Below are 24,760 nucleotides of genomic sequence, written 5' to 3'. Positions count from 1 at the left end.
TAATGTCTGTTCATAACTCCAATGAGGCAGTAGTTCTTTCAAGAGAACTTGCGTTGTCTTCTGTATTTCAGATTCTTTAAGAATTTTGAATAAAAGCAGTCTTGCTTTGTAGTCATAAGCCTTCTAAAATTTTGCAGATGTATTCCAATAGTATTTTGCTCCTTTAGTCCTTTATCATTCTGCCCTTCACAGGACCATCCTGCCCTAAGCCATCTCTGATATCTCTTGTATTTTAGGATTTCTGCCGTTGTTTCCTCCTTGAACTTTTCATAGAATTTCTTTGGATATTATGTGAACATGGTTATCAGTTATTCTAGGCCAGGTATCTTACTTTTATTATTCAGTGATAATGGTTAATGTCAACTGGTGTGTGTCTCACTCTGAAATTCATTATCTTTTTAGAATTGTGCTTTGTTGTTGGCACATAAGCTGTCTGATGTTCTCAAATCACATTATTGTTGACCTTATATCTTTTTAATGGTGTATGCTAAATGTCTTTTTCTTACCATTTTTCCTTTTTTCTTACATCTACAGTCAGGCAGACATTCATAAAGAAAAACATTTTCTCCCATGACTGTTATGGAATGTACTTATTCAAAATTAATTTGGCAGCTGTACGATTCTCAGGTGGTAGCTCAGTGTGAGGTCTGAATCCTTTACAATTCCTTTTCAGGTAATACGTTCCTTGTGTTAACCATGTTTACAGATTCCATATTCATTAGAAGATGGGAGTCTTCATAATCTGTATGCCTAGACCATGGTAGTACTTCATGCACTAATTTCTATCAAAGTCATGTCATACTGCATGTCTTAATATCCACTCCCCAAGCACTAGGCATGACATTTAATAACATTGACTTAGTTCATTGTAAGCTGTCACTTGAGTATGGCATAAGTCAAAATTCCAGTAGTGAATAAATACATTTAATAGCAGTTTAGGCAGAAAATGTTCTCATTACCATTCTGTACCAGTCTGGAGTTAAAAGTTTAATAAAACTTGTATGTTTTCCTCTGGAACTCCATCAGATGCTTCTCAACATTGTTCTGAGGACTGTTTTACCTTCTTCATTGTTCTTGTTATCCTGATATATTGGTGCATGTGCATTAATTATTATGTACGTCTAATCTAAATATTGAATTATTACGGGGAGAGACTTTTTCTGGAGGTAATGAAAAATTTGGTACCGTTTGCAACATAATTGCCATTTATGAATGTAGAGCCTAGTTCTGGAATAGTTTTGCGAATTTCTTCCCTATGTTCTTTGTGAGGAATCTACAGTTCTCTGAATGTGATATTTCTTCATCTGTGAATGTGTTATTTTGTAATGCCAATTTTAACTTGTTATTCATTTACAATGTTTGAAACTATTTTGAGTTTGCCAATAGTAGTGTCACTTATTATGATGGATTCATCTGTCACTGAATGGCAGTTTTCATAATGGAAAGAAAGTGAAAGAAAATTTTACACAAGGCATAAATGCATGTCAGATTAAAGATGTTTTTGTTTACTTTCCTGTGTGAATTGTCTAGTAGGAAGTATGGCTACAACCAAATTACTGGCTTCTGTAGTTATTTACAGTACTGAAGACAGTGAGAACATGGAGTGCAAATTCTTACTAACATTCTGTTTTGTTAACTGTCACAGTTTATCATGTCCTCTTTAATGATATTTTCAAGCCTAACGTAGGGCAATTTGTGGACCAATCACATGTTGGTGGGCGTTAATAGAAATCTATTTATTTACTGTCTCATCAGTTGTAAATCACTGGCCATTTCTTCAAATATTTCAGGTGGAAACCTCAACAAGATACGCATCTGATAGTGCAAGGTAAGTTTTCATAATTCACTGCAGAAATTTTTGAGAAATATAAATTTTTATTTATTAATTGTGAAAGTACTTCAAATATAAAATGCACTACTGTAATTATTCATTAATGCTGTTTTTCAACAACCATTATGTGACTATTCCTAGATAAATACAGCAAACGTCTGATAGTCATACAGGAAAATAAAAGTTCAGGTGGCATATCCACAGCTGTATTGTGCTTAATGCAGAACGTCACATGAAAATCACTGGAATTCAACAGATTCATCTTGACGGGCACAAGTAAATGTCATACTGCAGTAGAACAAATAAGAAAAAAGTGTTACTGGTTATATATCCAAAAGTTGGAGCTGATTCCCAGCCTTTCAGATTAATGAATATAGTGGTGAACACGTATTTCAATGCAGTGCCACAGTGGTGCACAGGTAACACACAAGCTTGTTATGGTGACAGTTTACAGGCCACCATCAAGAAGAATTGTAAGTAGCTGGTGCCAGTTTCAGTAAGGTTGTGAAGACTTAGCTGGAGAATCCTCATTATCTTCGTTTCTCTTTTGCCCTGGTGTGTTCCTGAAGGCTGCCCCATTCATTAGACACATTACAGGTGACAAGGTAATGCATAATTCTCAGCTCCGGGTCAACAGGTAGGATTCGCACATACTCTCTGGTACAGGCCAGGCCCAGAGAGGGGTGACTGCCTAGTCTGTTACCTACCGAAATGCCAATTGGCTTCTCTGTCAGGTGTTCGGGAGGTGTGACCTGAGGGGTGAACAGTCATTTACGGTGTGTGAGGAGGCCCCCAGTTGGAAGGAGCATGCCATTTGAGATGTTGGCCATCATATGGGATTTTTTTTCCAATGACTCAATCACCATCTTAGTGTGTGTCTACTAAATGGAAACAGGATCATGTACCAGAGGTGGTCGGTCCTTCACTATAGTTAATGCATGCATTATTCCGAAAGGTGTTATTGCAGTTGCATTCCCTGTGAAATCCTGTTCTCATTTACGTAATGCAACTTCTGAAGAGGTATTGTGGTTTTCAAGCCCAACAGCTGCTTACAGCATCACTCCTCCAGAGTTATCCTGTTTGTGTTTAGGACCATTGTACACTGAACTCTTCACATGGTGTTCTTTACATTCTGATGTTAGATGGCCTCACCGAGGGAGAAATCCACACCTACCTCTCTAATCATGGCATCACTGCAGCCCTGTTGAGTAATGAAAAATATGGATGCAAACTTAATGCCCACATGCACTCATTTTCTACCGTTTTCTTGAGTAGTGTTTGCCTCAAAGATTAAGGCAGGCTATGAAGTCGTTCCCCCCCATGAACCATGGACCTTGCCGTTGGTGGGGAGGCTTGCGTGCCTCAATGATACAGATAGCCGTATCGTAGGTGCAACCACAATGGAGGGGTATCTGTTGAGAGGCCAGACAAATGTGTGGTTCCTGAAGAGGGGCAGCAGCCTTTTCAGTAGTTGCAGGGGCAACAGTAGGGATGATAGACTGATCTGGCCCTGTAACACTTACCAAAACAGCCTCAATGTTTTGGTACTGCAAACGGCAGAAATCAAGGGGAAACTACAGCCATAATTTTTCCTGAGGGCATGCAGCTTTACTGTAGATTAAATGATGATGGCGTCCTCTTGGGTAAAATATTCTGGAGGTAAAATAGTCCCCCATTCGGATCTCCGGGCGGGGACTACTCAAGAGGACATCGTTATCAGGAGAAAGAAAACGCGTTCCACAGATCGGAACATGGAATGTCAAATCCCTTAATCCGGCAGGTAGGTTAGAAAATTTAAAAAGGGAATGGATAGGTTAAAGTTCGATATAGTGGGAATTAGTAAAGTTCGGTGGCAGGAAGAACAAGACTTCATCAGGTGAATACAGGGTTATAAATACAAAATCAAATAGGGGTAATGCAGGAGTAGGTTTAATAATGAATAAAAAGTAGGAGTGCGGGTAAGCTACTACAAACAGAATAGAGAATGCCAAATTGTGGCAAAGATAGACACGAAGCCCACACCTACTACAGTAGTACAACTTTATATGCCAACTAGCTTTGCAGATGAAGAAATTGATGATATGTGTGATGAGATAAAAGAAATTATTCGAGTAGTGAAGGGAGATGAAAATTTAATAGTCATGGGTGACTGGAATTTGACAGTAGGAAAAGGAAGAGAAGGAAACGTATTAGGTGAATATGGATTGGGGCTACGAAATGAAAGAGGAAGCTGCCTGGTAGAATTTTGCATAGAGCATAACTTAATCATAGCTAACACTTGGTTCAAGAATCATGAAAGAAGGTTGTATACATAGAAGAACCCTGGAGGTACTAGAAGGTTTCAGATAGAGTATATAATGGTAAGACAGAGATTTAGGAACCAGGTTTTAAATTGTAAGACATTTCCAGGGGCAGATGTGGACTCTGGCCACAATCTATTGGTTATGAACTGTAGATTAAAACTGAAAGAAACTGCAAAGTGGTGGGAATATAAGGAGATGGGACCTGGATAAACTGAAAGAACCAGAGGTTGTAGAGAGTTTCAGGGAGAGCATAAAGGAACAATTGACAGGAATGGGGGAAAGAAAAACAGTAGAAGAGGAATGGGTAGCTTTGAGGAATGAAATAGTGAAGGCAGCAAAGGATCAAGTAGGTAAAAAGACGAGGGCTAGTAGAAATACTTGGGTAACAGAAGAGATACTGAATTTAATTGATGAAAGGAGAAAATACAAAAATGCAGCAAGTGAAGCAGGCAAAAAGGAATACAAATGTCTCAAAAGTGAGATCGACAGGAAGTGCAGAATGGCTAAGCAGGGATTGCTAGAAGACAAATGTAAGGATGTAGAGGCTTATCTCATGAGGGGTAAGATAGATACTGCCTATAGGAAAATTAAAGAGACCTTTGGAGAAAAGAGAACCACTTGCATGAATATCAAGAGATCAGATGGAAACCCAGTTCTAAGCAAAAAAGGGAAAGCAGAAAGGTGGAAGGAGTATATAGAGGGTCTATACAGGGGCGATGTTCTTGAGGACAATATTATGGAAATGGAAGAGGAGATAGATGAAGATGAAATGGGAGATATGATACTGTGTGAAGAGTTTGACGGAGCACTGAAAGACCTGAGTTGAAACAAGGCCCCGGGAGTAGACAACATTCCATTAGAACTACTGACGACCTTGGGAGAGCCAGTCCTGACAAAACTCTACCATCTGGTGAGCAAGATGTATGAGACAGGCGAAATTCCCTCAGACTTCAAGAACAATATAATAATTCCAATCCCAAAGAAAGCAGGTGTTGACAGATGTGAAAATTACTGAACTATCAGTTTAATAAGTCACAGCTGCAAAATACTAACACGAATTCTTTACAGACGAATGGAAAAACTGGTAGAAGCTGACCTCAGGGAAGATCAGTTTTGATTCCGTAGAAATGTTGGAACACGTGAGGCAATACCGACCCTACAACTTATCTTAGAAGTAAGATTAAGGAAATGCAAACCTACGTTTCTAGCATTTGTAGACTTAGAGAAAGCTTTTGACAATGTTGACTGGAATATTCTCTTTCAAATTCTAAAGGTGGCAGGGGTAAAATACAGGGAGCGAAAGGCTATTTACAATTTGTACAGAAAGTAGATGGCAGTTATAAGAGTCGAGGGACATGAAAGGGAAGCAGTAGTTGGAAAGGGAGTGAGACAGGGTTGTAGCCTATCCCTGATGTTATTTGTGGTGTCACCGCCAGACACCACACTTGCTAGGTGGTAGCTTTTAAATCGGCCGCAGTCCGCTAGTATACGACGGACCCGCGTGTCGCCACTGTCAGTAATTGCAGACCGAGCGCCACCACACGGCAGGTCTAGAGAGACGTACTAGCACTCGCCCCAGTTGTACGGAAGACTTTGCTAGCGACTACACTGACGAAGCCTTTCTCTCATTTGCCGAGAGATAGTTAGATTAGCCTTCAGCTAAGTCCATGGCTACGACCTAGCAAGGCGCCATTAACCATTTCTAGAGAGAGTCTCACTTGTATCATCAAGAACGCTGTATACAAATGATGGATTAACGTTAAGTATTCCAGAAGCTACGTATTTTTCTTTATAGCATTCATTACGTATCCTGTTTCAGACCTCACGCCAGTCTGCGTGAGTTAAGTGCGTGCCTTTCAGTTTCCTCGCATTGTGTCTAGGCTATCTTGTCTAGACACAACATTATTTAATCTGTATATTGAGCAAGGAGTAAAGGAAACAAAAGAAAAGTTCGGAGTAGGTATTAAAATCCATGGAGAAGAAATAAAAACTTTAAGGTTTGCCGATGACATTGTAATTCTGTCAGAGACAGCAAAGGACTTGGAAGAGCAGTTGAACGGAATGGACAGTGTCTTGAAAAGAGGGTATAAGATGAACATCTACAAAAGCAAAACGAGGATAATGGAATGTAGTCGAATTAAGTCGCATTGTGCTGAGGGAATTAGATTAGGAAATGAGACACTTAAAGTAGTAAAGGAGTTTTGCTATTTGTGGACCAAAACAACTGATTATGGTTGAAGTAGAGAGAATATAGAATGTAGACTGTCAATGGCAAGGAAAGCGTTTCTGAAGAAGAAAAATTTGTTAACATTGAGTATAGATTTAAATGTCAGGAAGTCGTGTCTGAAAGTATTTGTATGGAGTGTAGCCATGTATGGAAGTGAAACATGGACGATAAATAGTTTGGACAAGAAGAGAATAGAAGCTTTCGAAATGTGCTGCAGAAGAATGCTGAAGATTAGATGGGTAGATCACATAACTAATGAGGGGGTATTGTATAGAATTGGGGAGGAGTTTGTGGCACAACTTCACTAGAAGGGGGGATCGGTTGGTAGGACATGTTCTGAGGCATCAAGGGATCACCAATTTAGTACTGGAGGGCAGCATGGAGGGCAAAAATCGTGGAGGGAGACCAAGAGATGAATACACTAAGCAGATTCAGAAGGATGTAGGCTGCACTATGTACTGGGAGATGAAGAGGCTTGCACAGGTTAGAGAAGTGTGGAGAGCTGCATCAAACCAGTCTCAGGACTGAAGACCACAATAACAATAACAACAACAACAACAACAACATGAAGTCATTACAGTCCAACCATATATTCCAAACCAGATGATTCTAGGCACTACAGTCTGGAACGGCGCGACTGCTACGGTTGCAGGTTTGAATCCTGCCTTCGGCATGGATGTGTGTGATATCCTTAGGTTAGTTAGGTTTAAGTAGTTCTAAGTTCTATGGGACTGATGATCTCAGCAGTTAAGTCCCATAGTGCTCAGAGCCATTTGAACCATTTTGAACCAGATGATTCCCTTAAGGTTTCAACATTATAATAAAACACGTATCCTGTCAAAACATGGCCATATGTGTTACTCTTGGCAGAGATGCTCATGAGGGCAGCTGTTTGCCTCCTCTCTGTTGTATCAATTGCAATCCCATGAATGTCCCATGTGTCTCAGTGAGCAAGCCATCCAGGAGATCTGAGTGAAGTGCATCAAACCTCACTCTGTGACTTGGAGTTGTTAGCTAGTCAAAATCCGTGCATTTTAGCATCTGGCATTTACAGACCCATTTTTGCTATGCCGTGCATAACGGAGGATATGCCCATCCATACTTGCAACCTCAAGTTCAGTATTGCAGTAGTGAAATCACCCTGGTCACAGTAGCATCCCTGTCTCCTACTACAGCTGTGCAACAAGTCATCATATCTTTGCCCCTGGTGGCGAAATCACTTGCCACCCAACTGTCAGTCTGAAAGGACAAAAGCAATACTCCCACAAAGACTTTCTACAGCTAAAAACAGTCTTCATCTTTCAACTAGAAAGTTCTAAGAACTCAAACAAAAACAAACAGTCTTCTCCTTCCCTGACTTGGAGATCATCGACAGTGGTTTTGGCACCTATACCCTTACCTGGATGACCTCCATTTTGCTGGTGCCCACTGTCTACCGATTTTCTACCATGGAATTCAGATTGACCCAGGGAGAGTGCCAATATGTTTGTAGATCTCATGGAACAGGATTCTCCATCCTCTGCCCCCTGTAGCAGTGAATTTTTGAAGGTGAGCTCTCAGCAGTCACCAAGGTGACTAATCTTCATTTGTTCCCTCCTCCCCAATCCCCATTATGACTGTTCTCCAATGGAACATTCATGGCATTAGATCCAACAATGAGGAATTACAGCTGCTCTTGGAATTGCAGTGTCCACTTGTTTTCTGCTTCCAAGAAACTCATTTCACCTTTTCTCTTCGTAACATCTACACCCCTCCATCATTTGCTATTACCAAGTCGGACTTACTCTAGCTCATTGGTCAGCTCTTTCACTCCTTTTTGCTGCTTGGCGACTTTAATGCCCACCATCTGCCTTGGGGCTCTTAGAGAACCTGTCCAAGAGGTTCCCTGTTAGCTGACCTTCTGAATCACCTCTTACCACTGGAGCACCACGTTTCTTTCAGATTCCACACACATTTATTACCATTTGGACCTGATGTTCTTCACTGTCCAGCTCGCCTGCCATCTTGAATGGCCCGTTCCCTCTGACACATACTCAAGTGATCACTTCCTGTGTGCTATCCATTCGCCAACTCCTACCCTACCTGAGTGCAAATCCAGTTGGCAGCTTTCTGAGGCTGACTGGGGGCTTTACCCCTCCATCACAACCTTTACACAGCTGTGATGACCAGGTAAAGTATCTTCCAAACGTTATCCGTACTGCCAAAGAATGTTTCAAGTTTATTGTAATGGGTCCAGGTTCCTGGTGGACTGAGGCATGCAGCGATGTGATTCACTTGCAGAGATGTGCTCTCCACATTTTGAACCATCATCCTGATACATGTGCTGGAGGACTGGTATCCTCTGTAGTCCTTACATGTGGGGCTTCGGAGGCCATCTGCCTCATTTACTAGAGGAAGTTTTGAAAGACAGTTTTCTGAAGGTTCATATGGTTTGACTTGTCACACACATTTATCCAGGAAAATGTGGTGACTGAATGCTCATCCTACATATCATTGTCTTTGCTATCCCCATTAACCATATTATGGCATCTCCCAACAGACATATCATCTTCCTTTTCGTCAAGAATTTTACAATCTGTTACAGTTACACACCAACGTGTCTCCTCAGTGGCGTCTTCAGCGTCGTTCCTATCATCTTTCCTCGTGGCTCACTTTTCCACTGCCAAAACCTTTTGTATGAATATTTGGCAGCAGAATGAGTTTCTTACATCCTCTTTACATCTTTGGCCTTTTGTTCTTCCATTCACTGAAACTGGAAAATTCCTGGGGCTCATGTCTCATAGGAATTTACATTGGTCCTCCCATGTATTCTTACCTGTCTGTACATAGTACCCAGTTCCTCAGTGTCCTACATCTCGGAAGTGGTACTCCCAGGGAAGTGGATCAGACCACCCTTCTCCATTTTTTTTATCCCATGTCCATTCATAACTAGACTGTGGATGTTTAATTCATTCCTCTGCACCTCTTTCCATCATTTGCTGCTGTCTTAACACACACTCCACCATCATGGAATATGTTTCACCACTGGCAGCTTTTTCACCAGCCCGGTTGAGAGTCTATGCATAAGATGCGGAACTAGTAGTCATACTGGCATGATGTCCTCCTCAGTGCATAGGCATGCTGTTTCTCTTTCACGCCTGACCACTTATCCTATTTCCTCTTATTTGATGATTCCCTTGCCTGCTAGTACGGGGCATGCTATTCTTCTCAGTTATCTCCTGGAGTTCGCTTTTGGCTTCTGCTTTGGCAGCTTAACCTCACGGTGCCTGCCAGTTTCTTGATGGTTGTGAACTCTTCGCAACCTTGGCTTGATGTTGCAGCTCATGTTCATTGTGGACTTCATTTTCTTCACTTTTATGAATAGGACCCACTGTAGGAAAAAATGCATGAATAGTATGCACTAATCTTCCGTCAAGGTACAAAATTCGTTGCAATATTCCACTCTACACGAATTGTATTGACTGACAGTTGGTTCACCAGTTGATAACTCAAATTTTGTCAGTATTGTGCACCATCACTTGTCCCTCTGAGAAACCTAGTAGCCATCCTATTAAATATTTGTGACTGAAGTCCGCAATGTGTTTTGTTTCTATCTCTGATTTAAACATATTAACGTTTGCATGCACCTCATACCTCAAATCTTTTAACAAAACGTTTCAAGTATACATATGAATTGCCAGTGTTGCAAGTGCCAGGAAGTATTGACACAACTTCCCCATTTCCTAGATGCAATTTATCATTAACTATGTGGAGCTGCTACTGCTGGTTCAGTTAAAATCCTGTATTTGTCACTCTATGAGGCTTCCATTCACGCTTTCGGGGTTTTACATGCATTGGTCATGTGTGATATTGGATCACATGTTTTTTATAGTTTCAGGGTATATTTTAACATTCAACGTTTTCGAAATTATTAACTGTAACAGCCTAGGCAATCTTTCAAATTCCTTGTTCCCAATTCTTATCGCCTTCTTGGTTAAACATATTGAGTGCTTACCTAACAAATATTGTTTTGCCCTGATGACCCTATATGTTCTGTCTTAGAAATCCTCCTCCTCCTCCTCCTCCTCCTCCTCCTCCTCCTGTTTCTGGTTTCATCCATAGTCGATGACAGCTCTTTCAGCCTGTCAGTTACTGGCTTAAATGTTACTGGGAGACCCTGGTCTCATTGCAGTTGACCTAACTTTCATGAAAGTAACTTCTGTCAGATTGCCTTCCGTGCCTCAGTTCTTAACATTACACTTCTTTGACAACATGCTGCTGCATACTAAGCCATTTTTGAGACCGTTTACAACTTATGTATACTTTGAGACAGTCGGTGGTAATGAAGTGCCTTGGCTATCACATTCTTGTTCCACACATATGCTAGTTTTGCATTGACTTCTTTAATTTCTTGTTGACACACAGTTTACTTTCCTGTATTCGAGCATTCAACAACTCAACTTTCATAGCGTCTCCCTTGACAAGACATTCAGTTCCATTAATTTAGTGTTGATTGCCTCCATTTTTTTGTCAAACGCATGTACTTTGCATCCTCTGGATGAGTGTGCAACACATGTAAATTTGTACATAGTGTACAATATACTGAAACAGGTGCATTTTGGTGCATTGCCTTTTTGAAGAATCATTTTGAAATTTTGTTTCTATTGACCCTCATTCAATTTACTAGTTTCATCTGTAACCAGCAAGCTATACTGAGAGTTACTCCAGCAATCCTCATATATAACGAATTCATTGAGTGACATGTCAGTTCCTACATGTACTTGGAAAATATGCTTTAAATTCAGATTGTCCTGTTCGAAAGTTGTAAGGTTGGTATATCCCAGACCAACAGCCGTGGTATGCTTAAGTATGTCTCACTGAAATAAAATGTATTGTCTTTCATGTGGTGAGCAAAGCAGAAATGTCAGCAGATATCCTGATTTTCCACCGAGATGTTGCCAAATATGAATGTGCTGTTTGGTTTTACGTTTTCAGGTGGTGCAATATCACTACTTTTGCTGGCAGTTTAATATGTTAGTGCCTTAACTCCATGCAAAATCTCCTGCAGTAGCTGATATTTTGACTGAAACAGAATTTTGAAAAATATGTACATTCTGTAAGTGGACTCCCACAGGATATGTGAACAGTGTAAAAACTAGATTATTTTCTGCAGCATGAAACCCTAATAACCAAAGCACCTTTAATATCAGGAAGTAATGATCTACTCATCTTGTTCTTTTGGTTTCTACCTTCATCACTGCAGGATCAGTCATTTAAAGACCCTTGTGGTGAGACTATTTCGTCCACTTGGTTATTGTGGTAACTGTTTATTTACATCGAAATGGAGTCATTTTATAAACACTTACTTACAGCTGGGTATATAAACAAACTTAAATGAGATCGTAATTCAGTGCCCATATCTGGTAATGTTGAAACATATATTTCCACTGCCAGTAATGCACAGAATGCATAATGGAGTCGAGCTATGGTAGTTTCCAATCAGTGGAAATTTTGGCAAGTTATCGACAGTAGACTACTGCACAATGTGCTGTAGAATTGGAGGATATGTGACTGCCATCTTTGCCAACACAGTAGCTCATCCTGTACCGCATTTTATTAAAATGTTAAAAATCAGCTCCTGTAGATCTGTGCTCCATCTGTTGTTAAATATTTTAACTGTACCAACTGAATCCCCTACAGAGATGGTAAGATCACCTGGTAACATTAGGGGAGAGCAAACTTTTCTGTGGAACAAGGCTGAAATCTGTCACATTGCATGGTCACTGTCATTCATCCAAGGCGAATATTACCTTGCCATCACTAAATTGATGGTTCTCAAGAAATGCTACTTATTAGAACTCCCTATTCGAAATTACACTGACAATGACATGCTTACACCCACTGGTATTCAAACAGTAGGTTTGATTGAACCGCATTATGTTGACACCAGATGCCTGCTGCTGCAACAACTTCACCTTTTGTGCAAGGAAAGCACATAGCTTTAGTGAGAAGCTTATTTCCTAATTTTCTCAGTTCATCAGCATCAATACTGAAATTGGCTCACAATGGACTTTTGTTACATGACATTCTTATCCTTTAATATTTGTCACAAGTGAGTGAATTATTTATCTGTTGCTGTAAGTATATTTTCGCAACATCTACTACTATTATAGTTGTGATGGTACTATTATTATTTTATTATTGTTATTTTGTGCACATTTGTGTATTTATCAGGAACATTTATACACTTTATTAACTGTGTAGTCCATAGACCCACTGGCTGAATTGCATCACTCATTTGTTGTGTGTTACTTGCAGCACTTAGATCACGCAATCCATAGTAGCAGCAGTACCACATCAGAGTACTGTGAGCTGACACGTTTTTACAAGAAGTGGCTTGTTTTAAATTTTGTCAGTGTTCCTTACCTTCAACTCCTATACTTTGTATATGTTTGTGTATTTACCACGTCAACTCTGGTATGGATGGATATAGTAATTGCTGTGTTCAGATGTGAATCAAGTTGGTGATTCTTCTCACACAGCTCCAGGCAGTGTTGTCCACCAATTGGTCCACTGCTGTTGTCACCCTGGGTACTGCCCACGCTGAGATTGACCTCTCACTTGTGGTTGAGTGGGAATCATTCCAGCATGTGGGTGGCAGTGAAAGAATTTCCATGTTGTCAATCGGACAGCTGGCTCAGTTCATCTGATGAACAATTTGGTTCCTGTCTATGGCCGATGAAATCCATGAGCCAGGTGAAGTCGGTTGCCATGTTCCAGAGGAAGCCTCTTAGCGTGCAATACAGGACATTCACTGAGGGTAGTATTACTGGTGATTGGAAGCTCTGGTGTTAGGTGTGTAATGGCACCATTTAGAGACACGATTGCATAGGAGGGGAAGGAATCCAAAGTGCGTACTGTGTGGAGTCTTTACAGATGAGAAATGAGTGCTCCCAGATGCCATGAAAAGCATGGAATAGCCAGCAGTAGGTGGTGGCTCACGTTGGTGCTAACAATATGTGCCACATTGGATTGGAAGATGTTCTCTCTGGTTTCAGGCGACTAGCTAGTAAAGACTGCCAGTCTTGCTTGTGCCGGCCGCGGTGGTCTAGCAGTTCCAGGCGCTCAGTCCGGAACCGCGCGACTGCTACGGTCGCAGGTTCGAATCCTGCCTCGGGCATGGATGTTTGTGATGTCCTTAGGTTAGTTAGGTTTAAGTAGTTCTAAGTTCTAGGGGCTGATGACCACAGATGTTAAGTCCCATAGTGCTCAGAGCCATTTGAACCATTTTCTTGCTTGTGAGATGAAGGCGGAGTGCACCATCTGAAGCATCATGGGCAGAACTGAAAGTGGTTCATTTGTACAGAGTGGAGTGAAGGTCTGAATCAGAGCCCCAGACAGTTCTGCAACTGTGTAGGTTGCAGATTCCTCGACTAGCGCCAAAAGGTGGTGGATTTACAGGTTCTGCTAAGTTGGTCAGGAGTCAACTACACAAAGGAAGCAATTCCACGAGTATGGGGATATGTAGAGGAGACTGGGCTTTTTTAGGTTAGAGGGTCTCAGGTAAGTGCAGAAAGGGCTTCAGTTTAAAAGGCTGCAATTAGAACACTGTAAGAGGGTAGATACACCACAATAAAGGCATGGAAATAAATTCAGCTGAAATTTTTCAAGACACCTAACCATGTTTCAAAGAATAGATGAAATACAGTTGGTGGTGTAGTGTTCATTGCTGTTCGAAGTAGTTTACCTTGTAGTGAAATTTAAGTAGATAGTTCCATTGAGGTAGTACAGATAGCGATCAATTAAAAGTTCTGGGTTCAGATGCCATGGTCTATCTGTAAAACTACTTCCTGACGTTTTGTTGCCAACTGCAGGCAACATCTTTGGAGGTGAGTCAACGATGGGTGCCAAGCCATGGATTTCTCATTTATATAGCGTGCATAGAGGGCACCAACATATGTGTCACATCATTGGAACAAAGTCGACCACCATATCCTGACTAACTTTAAGCCTTCCTTTTTTCTGTTGAAATTATTGTGGGGTTCCTGAATTTCTATAGCTTTCCTATACATACGTGAATAATAATCGATGTTCTGGCTAAAAATGTTTCAAATGGCTCTGAGCACTATGGGACTCAACTTCTGAGGTCATCAGTCCCCTTGAACTTAGAACTACTTAAACCTAACTAATCTAAGGACATCACACACATCCATGCCCAAGGCAGGATTCGAACCTGCCACCGTAGCGGTCGCGCGGTTCCAGACTGTAGCGCCTAGAACCACTCAGCCACTCCAGCCGGCTATGATTAGTACAGGTGGAGCTTATACCTACCAACTGGAAAAAAATAATAAGTTCCCTTCACGGATGCTCTGACTTGGATGAAACAGATGCTGAACAGCTCAAAGAAAATTTGTCATTTGAAGTAGGTATGCCACTCATATATTGGCGAAAATAAAAGTTTAATGTCAGTGGTAGGCATAAAGCGTCGACTGAAACCGTGCTGAATGGTGTGTCTGAAAATTATTTTGAACATTGGTTTCAGAAGCACACTGAAAGTGTAAATGGTTGCGAAAACATTGTTGACATCTTAATAACCATGGCCAAACAGGGGGCCCAATGGACAGTCTCCGCTCCTTCAGATAAGTCTTTCTGAACATAGTCCAGATGCGGTTTAAAGTAAAATAAGTAATAACTGAGAGATACATATCAAATAAATAATAAGTGGTACTGACACAAAACAGGTCAGACCAGTCTTGCAGAAGCAATGAAATACACGTCAAATTTAAAAGAACGCAAAATGCATAAGATTGGCGAAGTCTTACAGAAGCTCGAAATTTAGTGCAATCTTCAATGACAGATGCTTTTAATAGTTTCCAGAACGACATTCTGTCTCGAAATCTGGTAGAAAATCCAAAGAAATTCTAGTTGTATGTAAAGTATGCAATCGACAAGGTGCAGTAATACCTTCACTGCGCAATAGTAATGGTTAAATTATTGGCGACAGTGCTACTAAAGCGAGTCACTAAAGACGGTTTTCATAAATTCATTCACAGGAAAAGCAAGGTATTCCTGAATTGTAATCAAGAATAACTGCCTACATTAGTAACTTAGAAGTAGGTATTCTAAATGTGGTTTAGTACCTTAACACTTAAGAAATGCAATGCCTCTAGTCCAGACTGTACACCATTCAGGTTCCTTTCAGAATATGCTGATACAGTAGCTCCATATTTAGCAGTCATATACAACTCTTCAACTGCAGACTCTTCAGCATCACTTACTCAATCAAATGTGGTAGAGTATACAACTCCAATTACTGCAACACCAGGCAGTTTGGCAACTCCTCGGACTGTACGGAGCAAGAAGGCACCTCAACAGCTACCTTGACAACTAGACAGATAGAAGCCAGGTTGGGTAGTAGATCGAGAAATGCAAGATCGCCAAAGAACAGGAACACTTTTAATGCCTGGATCCAGAACTTATGTAAGTGAACCAACTCAGTGCATTTTAAAGGAAGATAATCAGAGTGACCAGTTATTAAAAACACCACTAAGGCTCATACACCTAAACATACAGTACCTTAGAAATAAGCTTAATATATTACAGGTTTTTGTAAATGAACAGTCACCTCATATAGTAGTGTTAACTGAGCATGGATTAAAATATGATGAAATTATTTACTGTAAACTAGAGGGCTACTTCTTAGCAAATAGTTATTGTAGACAGCAACATAAGTGTGGTGGTGTGGCAGTTTACATTAGTGAGAATCTTGAGTACAAGAAAATAAACTATCTAGACCAGTACAACAAAGAAGGCTTGATTGAAGTGACAGGCATTGAAGCCCACACCAAAGAGTGTAGAGAGGTTATGAGAAAACATAAAGTTATTGGGATTTATCATCCACCAAAGGCTGATGTAGTTAGCTTCATAGACATATTTAGTAGAGTAGTGGGACGTTGTGGTCCCAGTGATCTAACTATACTTGGTGATCTGAATATTGAGGCAAAATCTTCCAGTTTAGTATGAGGTTAATAGATACTCTTAACCCATATAATCTCATAAATGTAGTAAATAGTGATACCAGGGTAACAAAGTCCACATCTAGCAGAATTGATTACGTTATACTATGTAAACATATTAAAGACAGTCTTAGGTGCTGGAATATGGATTTTCACTACTCTGACCACAAATTCCAGCTTGTAGAGTATGTAAACACAAGCATCCCAAAAATGACAAAAGTTATTGAAAATAAAAGAATCCTAAACGAGGGTAGCATCCTTGCCCTAAGAAATAAATTAGCTATAGAGGACTGGGATCTGGTTTACCAGACTGAAGGATTTGAAAAGAGATGGGCCAAATTCTATGATACTATGCTAAGACACTTTGACAGATGCTGCCCTGTTAAGAAAATACAAAGTGTGTTCACCCATAACCAAAGTGCAAAAACCAACAGACTGATGCTTCCAGCGAATATGATAAAAACTCAGTCAAAACATCCGGGACCTGGATGTGTTACACAAGTCAACAAACCTGCATGTTTTTAAGGCCAAGTGCAACGAAGCCAAGAAAATCTTTAAGAAAGAGCTTTCAGATCTAAGAAAACAGATATACAGCAGTGAAATAGCTCAATCAGACAATATAGCCAAGACCTCATGGAGAATTGTAAATCAATTTCGCAAAGCCACACTGAAGCAGAAACTGAAATTGACATGAAGGAAACACAGTTAAATATCCTAATAAAGTCTGCAATGTTTTCAATAAATACTTTATATCTGCAGCTGTTAGTCCAGTTAACAACACAATTGTGAGTAGTGAGGTAAAGCTCTGCCCTTTTGAAGAGCCACCCTTTGAATTCAAACAAGTAAATGAAAAAGATAGGAAGGATAATAAATAACCTAAAGAATAAGTTCTCATCTGGATGGAATGGTTTGAGTAGTATTGTGATTAAAAAAATGTAATAAGGAATTCGTTAAAATACTCACCCACCTGATAAACTGCAGTATCAGAGAACATACATTTCCAAATGTATTGAAATGGAGCACAGTTAAACCAGTGCATAAAAAAGGATCCAAGGAAGAGGTTTCAAATTTCAGGCCCATATCATTAATACCTGTCTTCAGCAAAGTATTTGAAGTTGTGCTGCTGACACAGTGACTATTTCTTGAAAAATTAGTTCCTAACAGAGACACAACATGGATTCTGAAAAGATCATATTACTATCACAGCAATTACGGAATTTCTTCACAAAACGTATGGTACCCTTGAGCAAGGAATGCAAGCAGCTGGCATATTTCTAGACCTTACTAAAGCCTTTGACTCGGTAAACCATGAGTTATTTTAAATAAACTTGAGTCATACAATGTAAATGCTGCATCCATGCAATTGCTGGCTACATATTTATTTAACCGCAAGCAGTGGACAAAGCTGACTTACAAAATCAATAATCAGATAATTAATTTCCAGTCCAAATATGAGACAGTCACACAAGGTGTACCCTAGGGTTCAATTTTGGGCCCTTTCCTTTTCCTAGTGTACATAAATGATATAGAGCAACCTTTCAACTCCCAATTGGTAACTTATGCAGACGATACCTCACTGTTATTTCTTGGTAAACAAAATAATGAGTTAACGTTGGTAGCAACTGAGGGACTGCATCAAATTACTACTTATTTCCAAGATCAAGGTTTGAAAGTTAATATCAGTAAATCTCAGTTATTGCCATTTAAACTTACAAACTCACACCAAACCTCTGTCAGTAACATAGGTGGAATTGAAGTAGTGGACACAGAAGGCTGGAGATTTCTAGGTATTCACCTAGATGAAAATCTAAGGTGGGTAAACCATATCAAATTTTTATGCAATAAAATCAGCAGTTCATTACATCTAATCAGGCAGTTATCAAAAGTAGCCCCACATTAGATGTTAAAAACAATTTATTATGGAACCATTTTTGCACAGATTAATTACGGGATAGAGATATGGGGCTGTGCTGCCGACATACATATGAACAGAATATTAACCCTACAGAAAAGGGCAATCAGAATTATCCATGGATTAGGGTACAGAGATTCATGCAGGGAAATCTTTGTTCATCATAAATACCTCACAGTCTACACACTGTATCTTTACAAATTAATTATATTTTTTGTTACACATCAAAACAAAGCAACAAAGTGCATGCCTATAATACAAGAATAAAGACTGCTACTACAGACAAAGAACAAAATTAAAAACAGACCGTAGTCCATGCATTAGTGGTCAAATATGGTACAACAGATTACTGAGCTCTATAAGGTGCCAAAAAGGGAACTTATTCAAAGTGAAACTGAAATATTTCTTGATTGACAAGTGTTTATATTCTTTAAGTGAATATTAATATTAAACTTAAATAAATTATTTTGCATGGAGACACCAACTGGTGTCTTTTGCAAACGTCATAGCATTTTTTTTACAAGTTTAGTACAGTCATATATATACAGATGTGATTACATATACATGATACAAATGTACCATTCTACCTAATAAGGTACAATATTGGGTGTTACATCGCACCTATTACAAATATTCAGATTTTACACAACTATATATATATATATATATATATATAATTCTGTCTCGGGTTCTTCGGCCGACATTCATCTAATGATTCTTCTGACGTTTCACCAGCACGAGTGGCTGTCGTTGTCAAAGCTTCACCCTCCATTGCCGGTGGTGAACTGGAGGCGAGCTCGCGGCCGCAGACTATATGTACCTGGCGCGCCAACGTCTGAGGGCTTCTCCGCGGTCATTTCCGGTGTGGTTCTCCTCTTGCTACCTGTGACTCGTTCGCTGCAGTACGGGAAGCCAGGATCCGTTTACCTGAAGGCTTTCCTATTTCTTGTTGAAACTGTTTGCGTGTTTTTGGATTTCTACAGCTTCTCTGAACAAGCGCGTATGATAGTGCTTCTCTACAGCCAGAACTTCCGTGTCGGCGAATTTTATTTTGTGGTCGGTCTCATTCAGTGCGTGCTCTGCCACGGCCGATTTCTCCACCTGCCCCAACCTGCAATGCCGCTTATGCTCTTTGATCCTGGTGTTAATGGATCGTCCAGTCATTCCCACATAAACTTTTCCGCATGTGCAAGGTATACGGTATATTCCCGACATTGCAAGTGGGTCTCTTTTCTCCTTCGCCGATCTAAGACACTCTTTGATCTTCCTTGTCGGTTTCAAAATTGTCTTTACGCCGTGTTTGCGCAATATACGGCCGATTCTGTCCGTCACTCTGGAAATGTATGGCAGAAAGGCCGTACCTGACATTTCTTTATCTGGTTCCTTACTTCGCCGAGTGTTTGGCTCTGTTACACTTCTAATGTAATTTGTGGAGTACCCATTGCTCCTCAGAACAGTTTCCAGGTGTTGCATTTCTCGTTTGAGGTGTTGAGGCTCACATATTCGTCCTGCTCTCGTTACGAGCGTACTAATCATGCCTCTTTTCTGGCTCGGGTGGTGGTTTGACAGTTTGTACAGGTATCGGTCCGTGTGTGTCGGTTTTCGATACACGCTGTGTCCCAGGTTTTCGCCTTCCCTTGTGACCAGCACATCTAGAAATGGCAGTTTCTTGTCCTTTTCTACTTCCAATGTAAATGTTATGTTGGCATGGAGGCTGTTCAAGTGTCTCAGGAATTCACCGAGCTGTTCTTCACCATGGCTCCACACCACGAAAGTATCATCGACGTACCTGTACCACACCTTAGGTTTGCAAGTCGCCGAGTCCAGTGCCTGTGCTTCGAATTGTTCGATGAAGAAGTTTGCCACCACTGGACTGAGAGGACTACCCATGGCGACGCCTTCCAGATGTTCGTAGAAATCGCCATTCCACGTGAAATAGCTCGTGGTGAGACATGCATGGAAGAGCTTTTTGATGTCTTGCGGGAACATGGAACCGATGTGCTCCAGAGCGTCGCTGAGTGGCACTTTCGTAAATAAAGAAACAACATCAAAACTGACCAGGATGTCGTTTGGCGCAAGTTTCAGTTTCTTCAGCTTCTCAATGAAATGCCCTGAGTCCTTAATGTATGTGTCGGTCTTTCCCACGTGTGGCTGGAGCAGAGAGGCCAAGTGTTCCGCCAGTTTATACGTTGGTGAGCCAGGAGCGCTAACGATCGGTCTCAGTGGAACGTTGTTCTTATGGATCTTGGGTAATCCATACAGCCGAGGTGGTAGGGCTTCTGTGTTGCGCAGGATTCTCTGTATGTCTGCCGGCAGAGAAGACGCCTTGATTAATCGATTCGTGATACGCTGACAAGAGTATATTGGTACTGCCTGCCGATAAGGGGAATGCGACCGTCATAATGAAGACCGAAGATTATGAGCAAACGATCCGAGACCTATTAGATCCGACGACGTACCGAAAACTAAGCGCAGATCCGACGCAGCGTATCACTCGGAATACGAATCGAGTAATCAAGGCGTCTTCTCTGCCGGCGGACATACAGAGAAACCTGCGCAACACAGAAGCCCTACCACCTCGGCTGTATGGATTACCCAAGATCCATAAGAACAACGTTCCACTGAGACCGATCGTTAGCGCTCCTGGCTCACCAACGTATAAACTGGCGGAACACTTGGCCTCTCTGCTCCAGCCACAAGTGGGAAAGACCGACACATACATTAAGGACTCAGGGCATTTCATTGAGAAGCTGAAGAAACTGAAACTTGCGCCAAGAAATGTCGGGTACGGCCTTTCTGCCATACATTCCCAGAGTGACGGACAGAATCGGCCGTATATTGCGCAAACACGGCGTAAAGACGATTTTGAAACCGACAAGGAAGATCAAAGAGTGTCTTAGATCGGCGAAGGAGAAAAGAGACCCACTTGCAATGTCGGGAATATACCGTATACCTTGCACATGCGGAAAAGTTAATGTCGGAATGACTAGACGATCCATTAACACCAGGATCAAAGAGCATAAGCGGCATTGCAGGTTGGGGCAGGTGGAGAAATCGGTCATGGCAGAGCACGCACTGAATGAGACCGACCACGTAATAAAATTCGCCGACACGGAAGTTCTGGCTGTAGAGAAGCACTATCATACGCGCTTGTTCAGAGAAGCTGTAGAAATCCAAAAACACGCAAACAGTTTCAACAAGAAAGAGGAAAGCCTTAAGGTAAACGGATCGTGGCTTACCGTACTGCAGCGAACGACCGTCGCAGGTAGCAAGAGGAGAACCACACCGGAAATGACCGCGGAGAAGCCATCGGACGCTGGCGCGCCAGGTACATATAGTCTGCGGCCACGAGCTCGCCTCCAGTTCACCACAGGCAATGGAGGGTGAAGCTTTGACTCGTGCTGGCGAAACGTCAGAAAAATCATTAGATGAACGACAGAAGCTTATATATATATATATATATATATATATATATATATATGTGTGTGTGTGTGTGTGTGTGTGTGTGTGTGTGTGTGTGTGTGTGTGTAAAATCTGAATATTTGCAATAGGTGCGATGTAACACCCAATATTGTACCTTATTAGGTAGAATGGTACATTTGTATCATGTGTATGTTATCACATGTGTATATATGACTGTACTAAACTTGTAAAAAAAATGCTATGACGTTTGCAAAAGACACCAGTTGGTGTCTCCATGCAAAAAAATACAATAAATAAATAAACTGCAGAAAGATCTGTACCCGAAGACAGGAGAATGTCAGAAATTACACCAGAACCCAAGAAAAGAATTGGGAGTAATCCAATGAAATGCACACCCATACCACTAACGTCGCTTTGCAGTAGGATTTTGGAAAATATAATCTGTTTGAACATTATGAATTACCTTGAAGACATCATTTATGGACAAATAACCAACACATATTCGGAAAATATAATTCTTGTGAAACACACCTTGAAGTATGACTTGGTTCTTTCAACCTCATATGAGTTATTGATTTTGCTGCATAGGTAGTATAGGAAAGCAGCACACAGATGTTTTATAGACCAAATCGAAATTTGATCAAATAAATACTTTTCTTTTTGAGAATGGTCCTTATGGTTGTGATGCACAGTTAGTTATATGATGTAGTTCGATGCAAGTAATACAAAAGTCCTCCAAAATAGTGCATTCAATTTAACAAATGCAAAGCTAGCAACAGAATGGGATGAGATCTACAAGGAACCTGATGCTAATTTCAAATTTAATATGAAAATAATTTCCTTAAGGAAACAACGAAAAGTTATTGTAAGAAACAATCTAAAAAGCTGTGACGTATTAAAGAGATGAAAATATGATGTATATAGAAAACCGAAGTTTATCTTACAGCCACAAGGAGTGATTGTCCAGAAAAAGCCAAACATTACAAAAACTGTTGCACTGTATTAAGGAAAATTATTAAAAAGTCAAGAAGTGTGTGCATTATGTCTCTGATTAGCACCTCTGATAATAAAAATTAAAACAACTTGGGATATTGCTAGAAAGGAGACAGGACAGTTGAAATCACAGAAAGATGGTATTCCTATCAAACTCGATGAAAAGTTTAATAAAAATCAGAAGTAATTTTAATAATAATTTTTTTTTTAATATTGTAGGGAAACTAGGATCCAGCTGTTCATTAGAAAATACAAGGTTGTACATGGAAGAAGAAATACCTATGCAATTTGATAAAATTGAAATTCAACCCACCTCTCGAACTGGAATTAGGAAAACGATAAATTCACTCAAAGTAAAAGCTCTCATGGAATTGATGGCTACTTCCAACAGAGTATTAAAAGCCTGCTGTGAGTAGGAGATGCACAAACGGTTTAATTCATATTTAAGTGGAAGAATGCAGAAGGGTGCAAATTAACAGTACAAATAGTGTGCAAAAGTCAGCAGTCCTCTATTGGGGGAGGTATCAAGAATGGTCTTCAGTTTTGTTCCCCCATGAATTTGTTAATATATATTAAAGACGAGCCATTTATGCCAAAATTTTAAATTTTCGTGGCACACATGCATTTCATATATCATGGAAAGGAAATACATACAAAAGATGACCAAATTTCGAGTTTAGTCTTTCATAAACATTATAGTTCTTTCATTGATTACAGATTATACAATAATGCTGGCAAAAAGTATAGTTGCCTTCAAAAACAAGAGCGAAGTAAGTACTTGACCGATTTCACATGTAACTGGCTTTCCTATGCAAAAAGTCAGTGCGTTATGCAACATGTATTCAGCCATGTAACCCACAAAGTGTCCAGTGCACATCAGTGAAATTTATAACCGTGCTTGTCAGAAATATAAAGCTGCTAAAATTGAAGCTGGTCCTGCTTAACCATACCCTCGGAAAAACGGTAAAAACATTTTTTATATATGAAAACTTACCTTTTCTTGTAGTTTTACTCATGTATATTAATTTATACCATTAATTTCTTCCATCTGAGTGTTTGCACGGCTTAACATTCATGTAGTTATTGGCTGACACCACGTCTCCTGTGCTCTAAATCTCTGCTTTCGTTGGCTGGCGAGATCACGTGACACAGCTATACGTGGCCTACCAAAGCACGTCACAATCTTTATTTCAGTGCTTTGGAAGCTACTGTAATGTAATTGGAGTTCGTGTTCATACTTTCGTGATACGAAAATATGTAGTGTACATGTTTCCACACATTAAAGATATTTCAAACACGCTTTGATTTTTGCTAGGTTGAGATTCTGAAAGTGACAAAGTTCTATACAGGTTTATTAATGTATAACTATTCAAGGGATTGCTAAGGTTTACAGCCCCTATGGAAACGATATCATCTTTTAACATGGAAAAATGTATTGCCATCCAGCAAAAAATTTTTCACTGTAGAAAGCGCGTTTCTAGCTGGGAAGTCTGGGAATTTTTTCTTGTCTTGATATACACCCAGTTAAGAAGGTTTAAGTCTTCCATATGAAATGAAGTGCCTATTGAGAAGAAACGCCGTGCACAGGTGGTACAGTTGTTTTATCAGAATAGCAGCACTGCATTGCAGGAATATCATTGAAATAAATAGCTGAGAAGAGGCCCCATGTCAATAAATGTGTTGAAGAATACAATCAAGGAATTTGAAGAAATAGGTGAATTGAGTGGTGCAGCAGATTCCCATAGTGTTTGTTGAATATACTTTTAGCTTCAGCTTATCATGCAGCAGCTGCCTCAAATTCTGCAGTAAGTGCTAGAGTTCTCACAGGATCCCTTGCTCCCTCCCTCTCCCTCCTCCCTCTGTCTCCCCCTCTCCCCTCTCTCTCCCTTCCCCTCCCTCCCTCTCTCTCTCTCTCCCTTCCCCTCTCTCCCTCTCTCTCTCTCCCTTCCCCTCTCTCTCCCCCTTCCCCTCTCTCTCCATCACTCCCCCTCCCTCACTCTCTCCCTTCCCCCTTCTCTCCCTCCCCTCTCCCTCCCCTTCCCTCTCTCCCTCCCCTCTCTCCCTCCCCTCTCCCTC

At 40.5% G+C, this 24,760-nt stretch overlaps 1 protein-coding gene across 10 annotated transcripts in view; it reads left to right on the top strand.

Moving 5' to 3' along the window:
- LOC126159432 (zinc finger protein 729-like) overlaps positions 1-24,760 on the top strand; it is a 113,684-nt gene that overhangs the window by 71,820 nt on the left and 17,104 nt on the right. For all 10 annotated transcript variants that reach the window (XM_049916539.1, XM_049916538.1, XM_049916533.1 and 7 more), the window contains one exon: positions 1,791-1,828. In XM_049916539.1, the coding sequence (XP_049772496.1) occupies positions 1,791-1,828 (38 nt within the window). The remainder of the gene's footprint in view (positions 1-1,790; positions 1,829-24,760) is intronic.

Source organism: Schistocerca cancellata, unplaced genomic scaffold (genome assembly GCF_023864275.1).
Source record: "Schistocerca cancellata isolate TAMUIC-IGC-003103 unplaced genomic scaffold, iqSchCanc2.1 HiC_scaffold_1143, whole genome shotgun sequence".
NCBI classification, from domain to species: Eukaryota; Metazoa; Arthropoda; class Insecta; order Orthoptera; family Acrididae; genus Schistocerca; species Schistocerca cancellata.
Note: the sequence above shows the minus strand (reverse complement) of the source record. Positions and strands in the feature narration are given on the sequence as shown.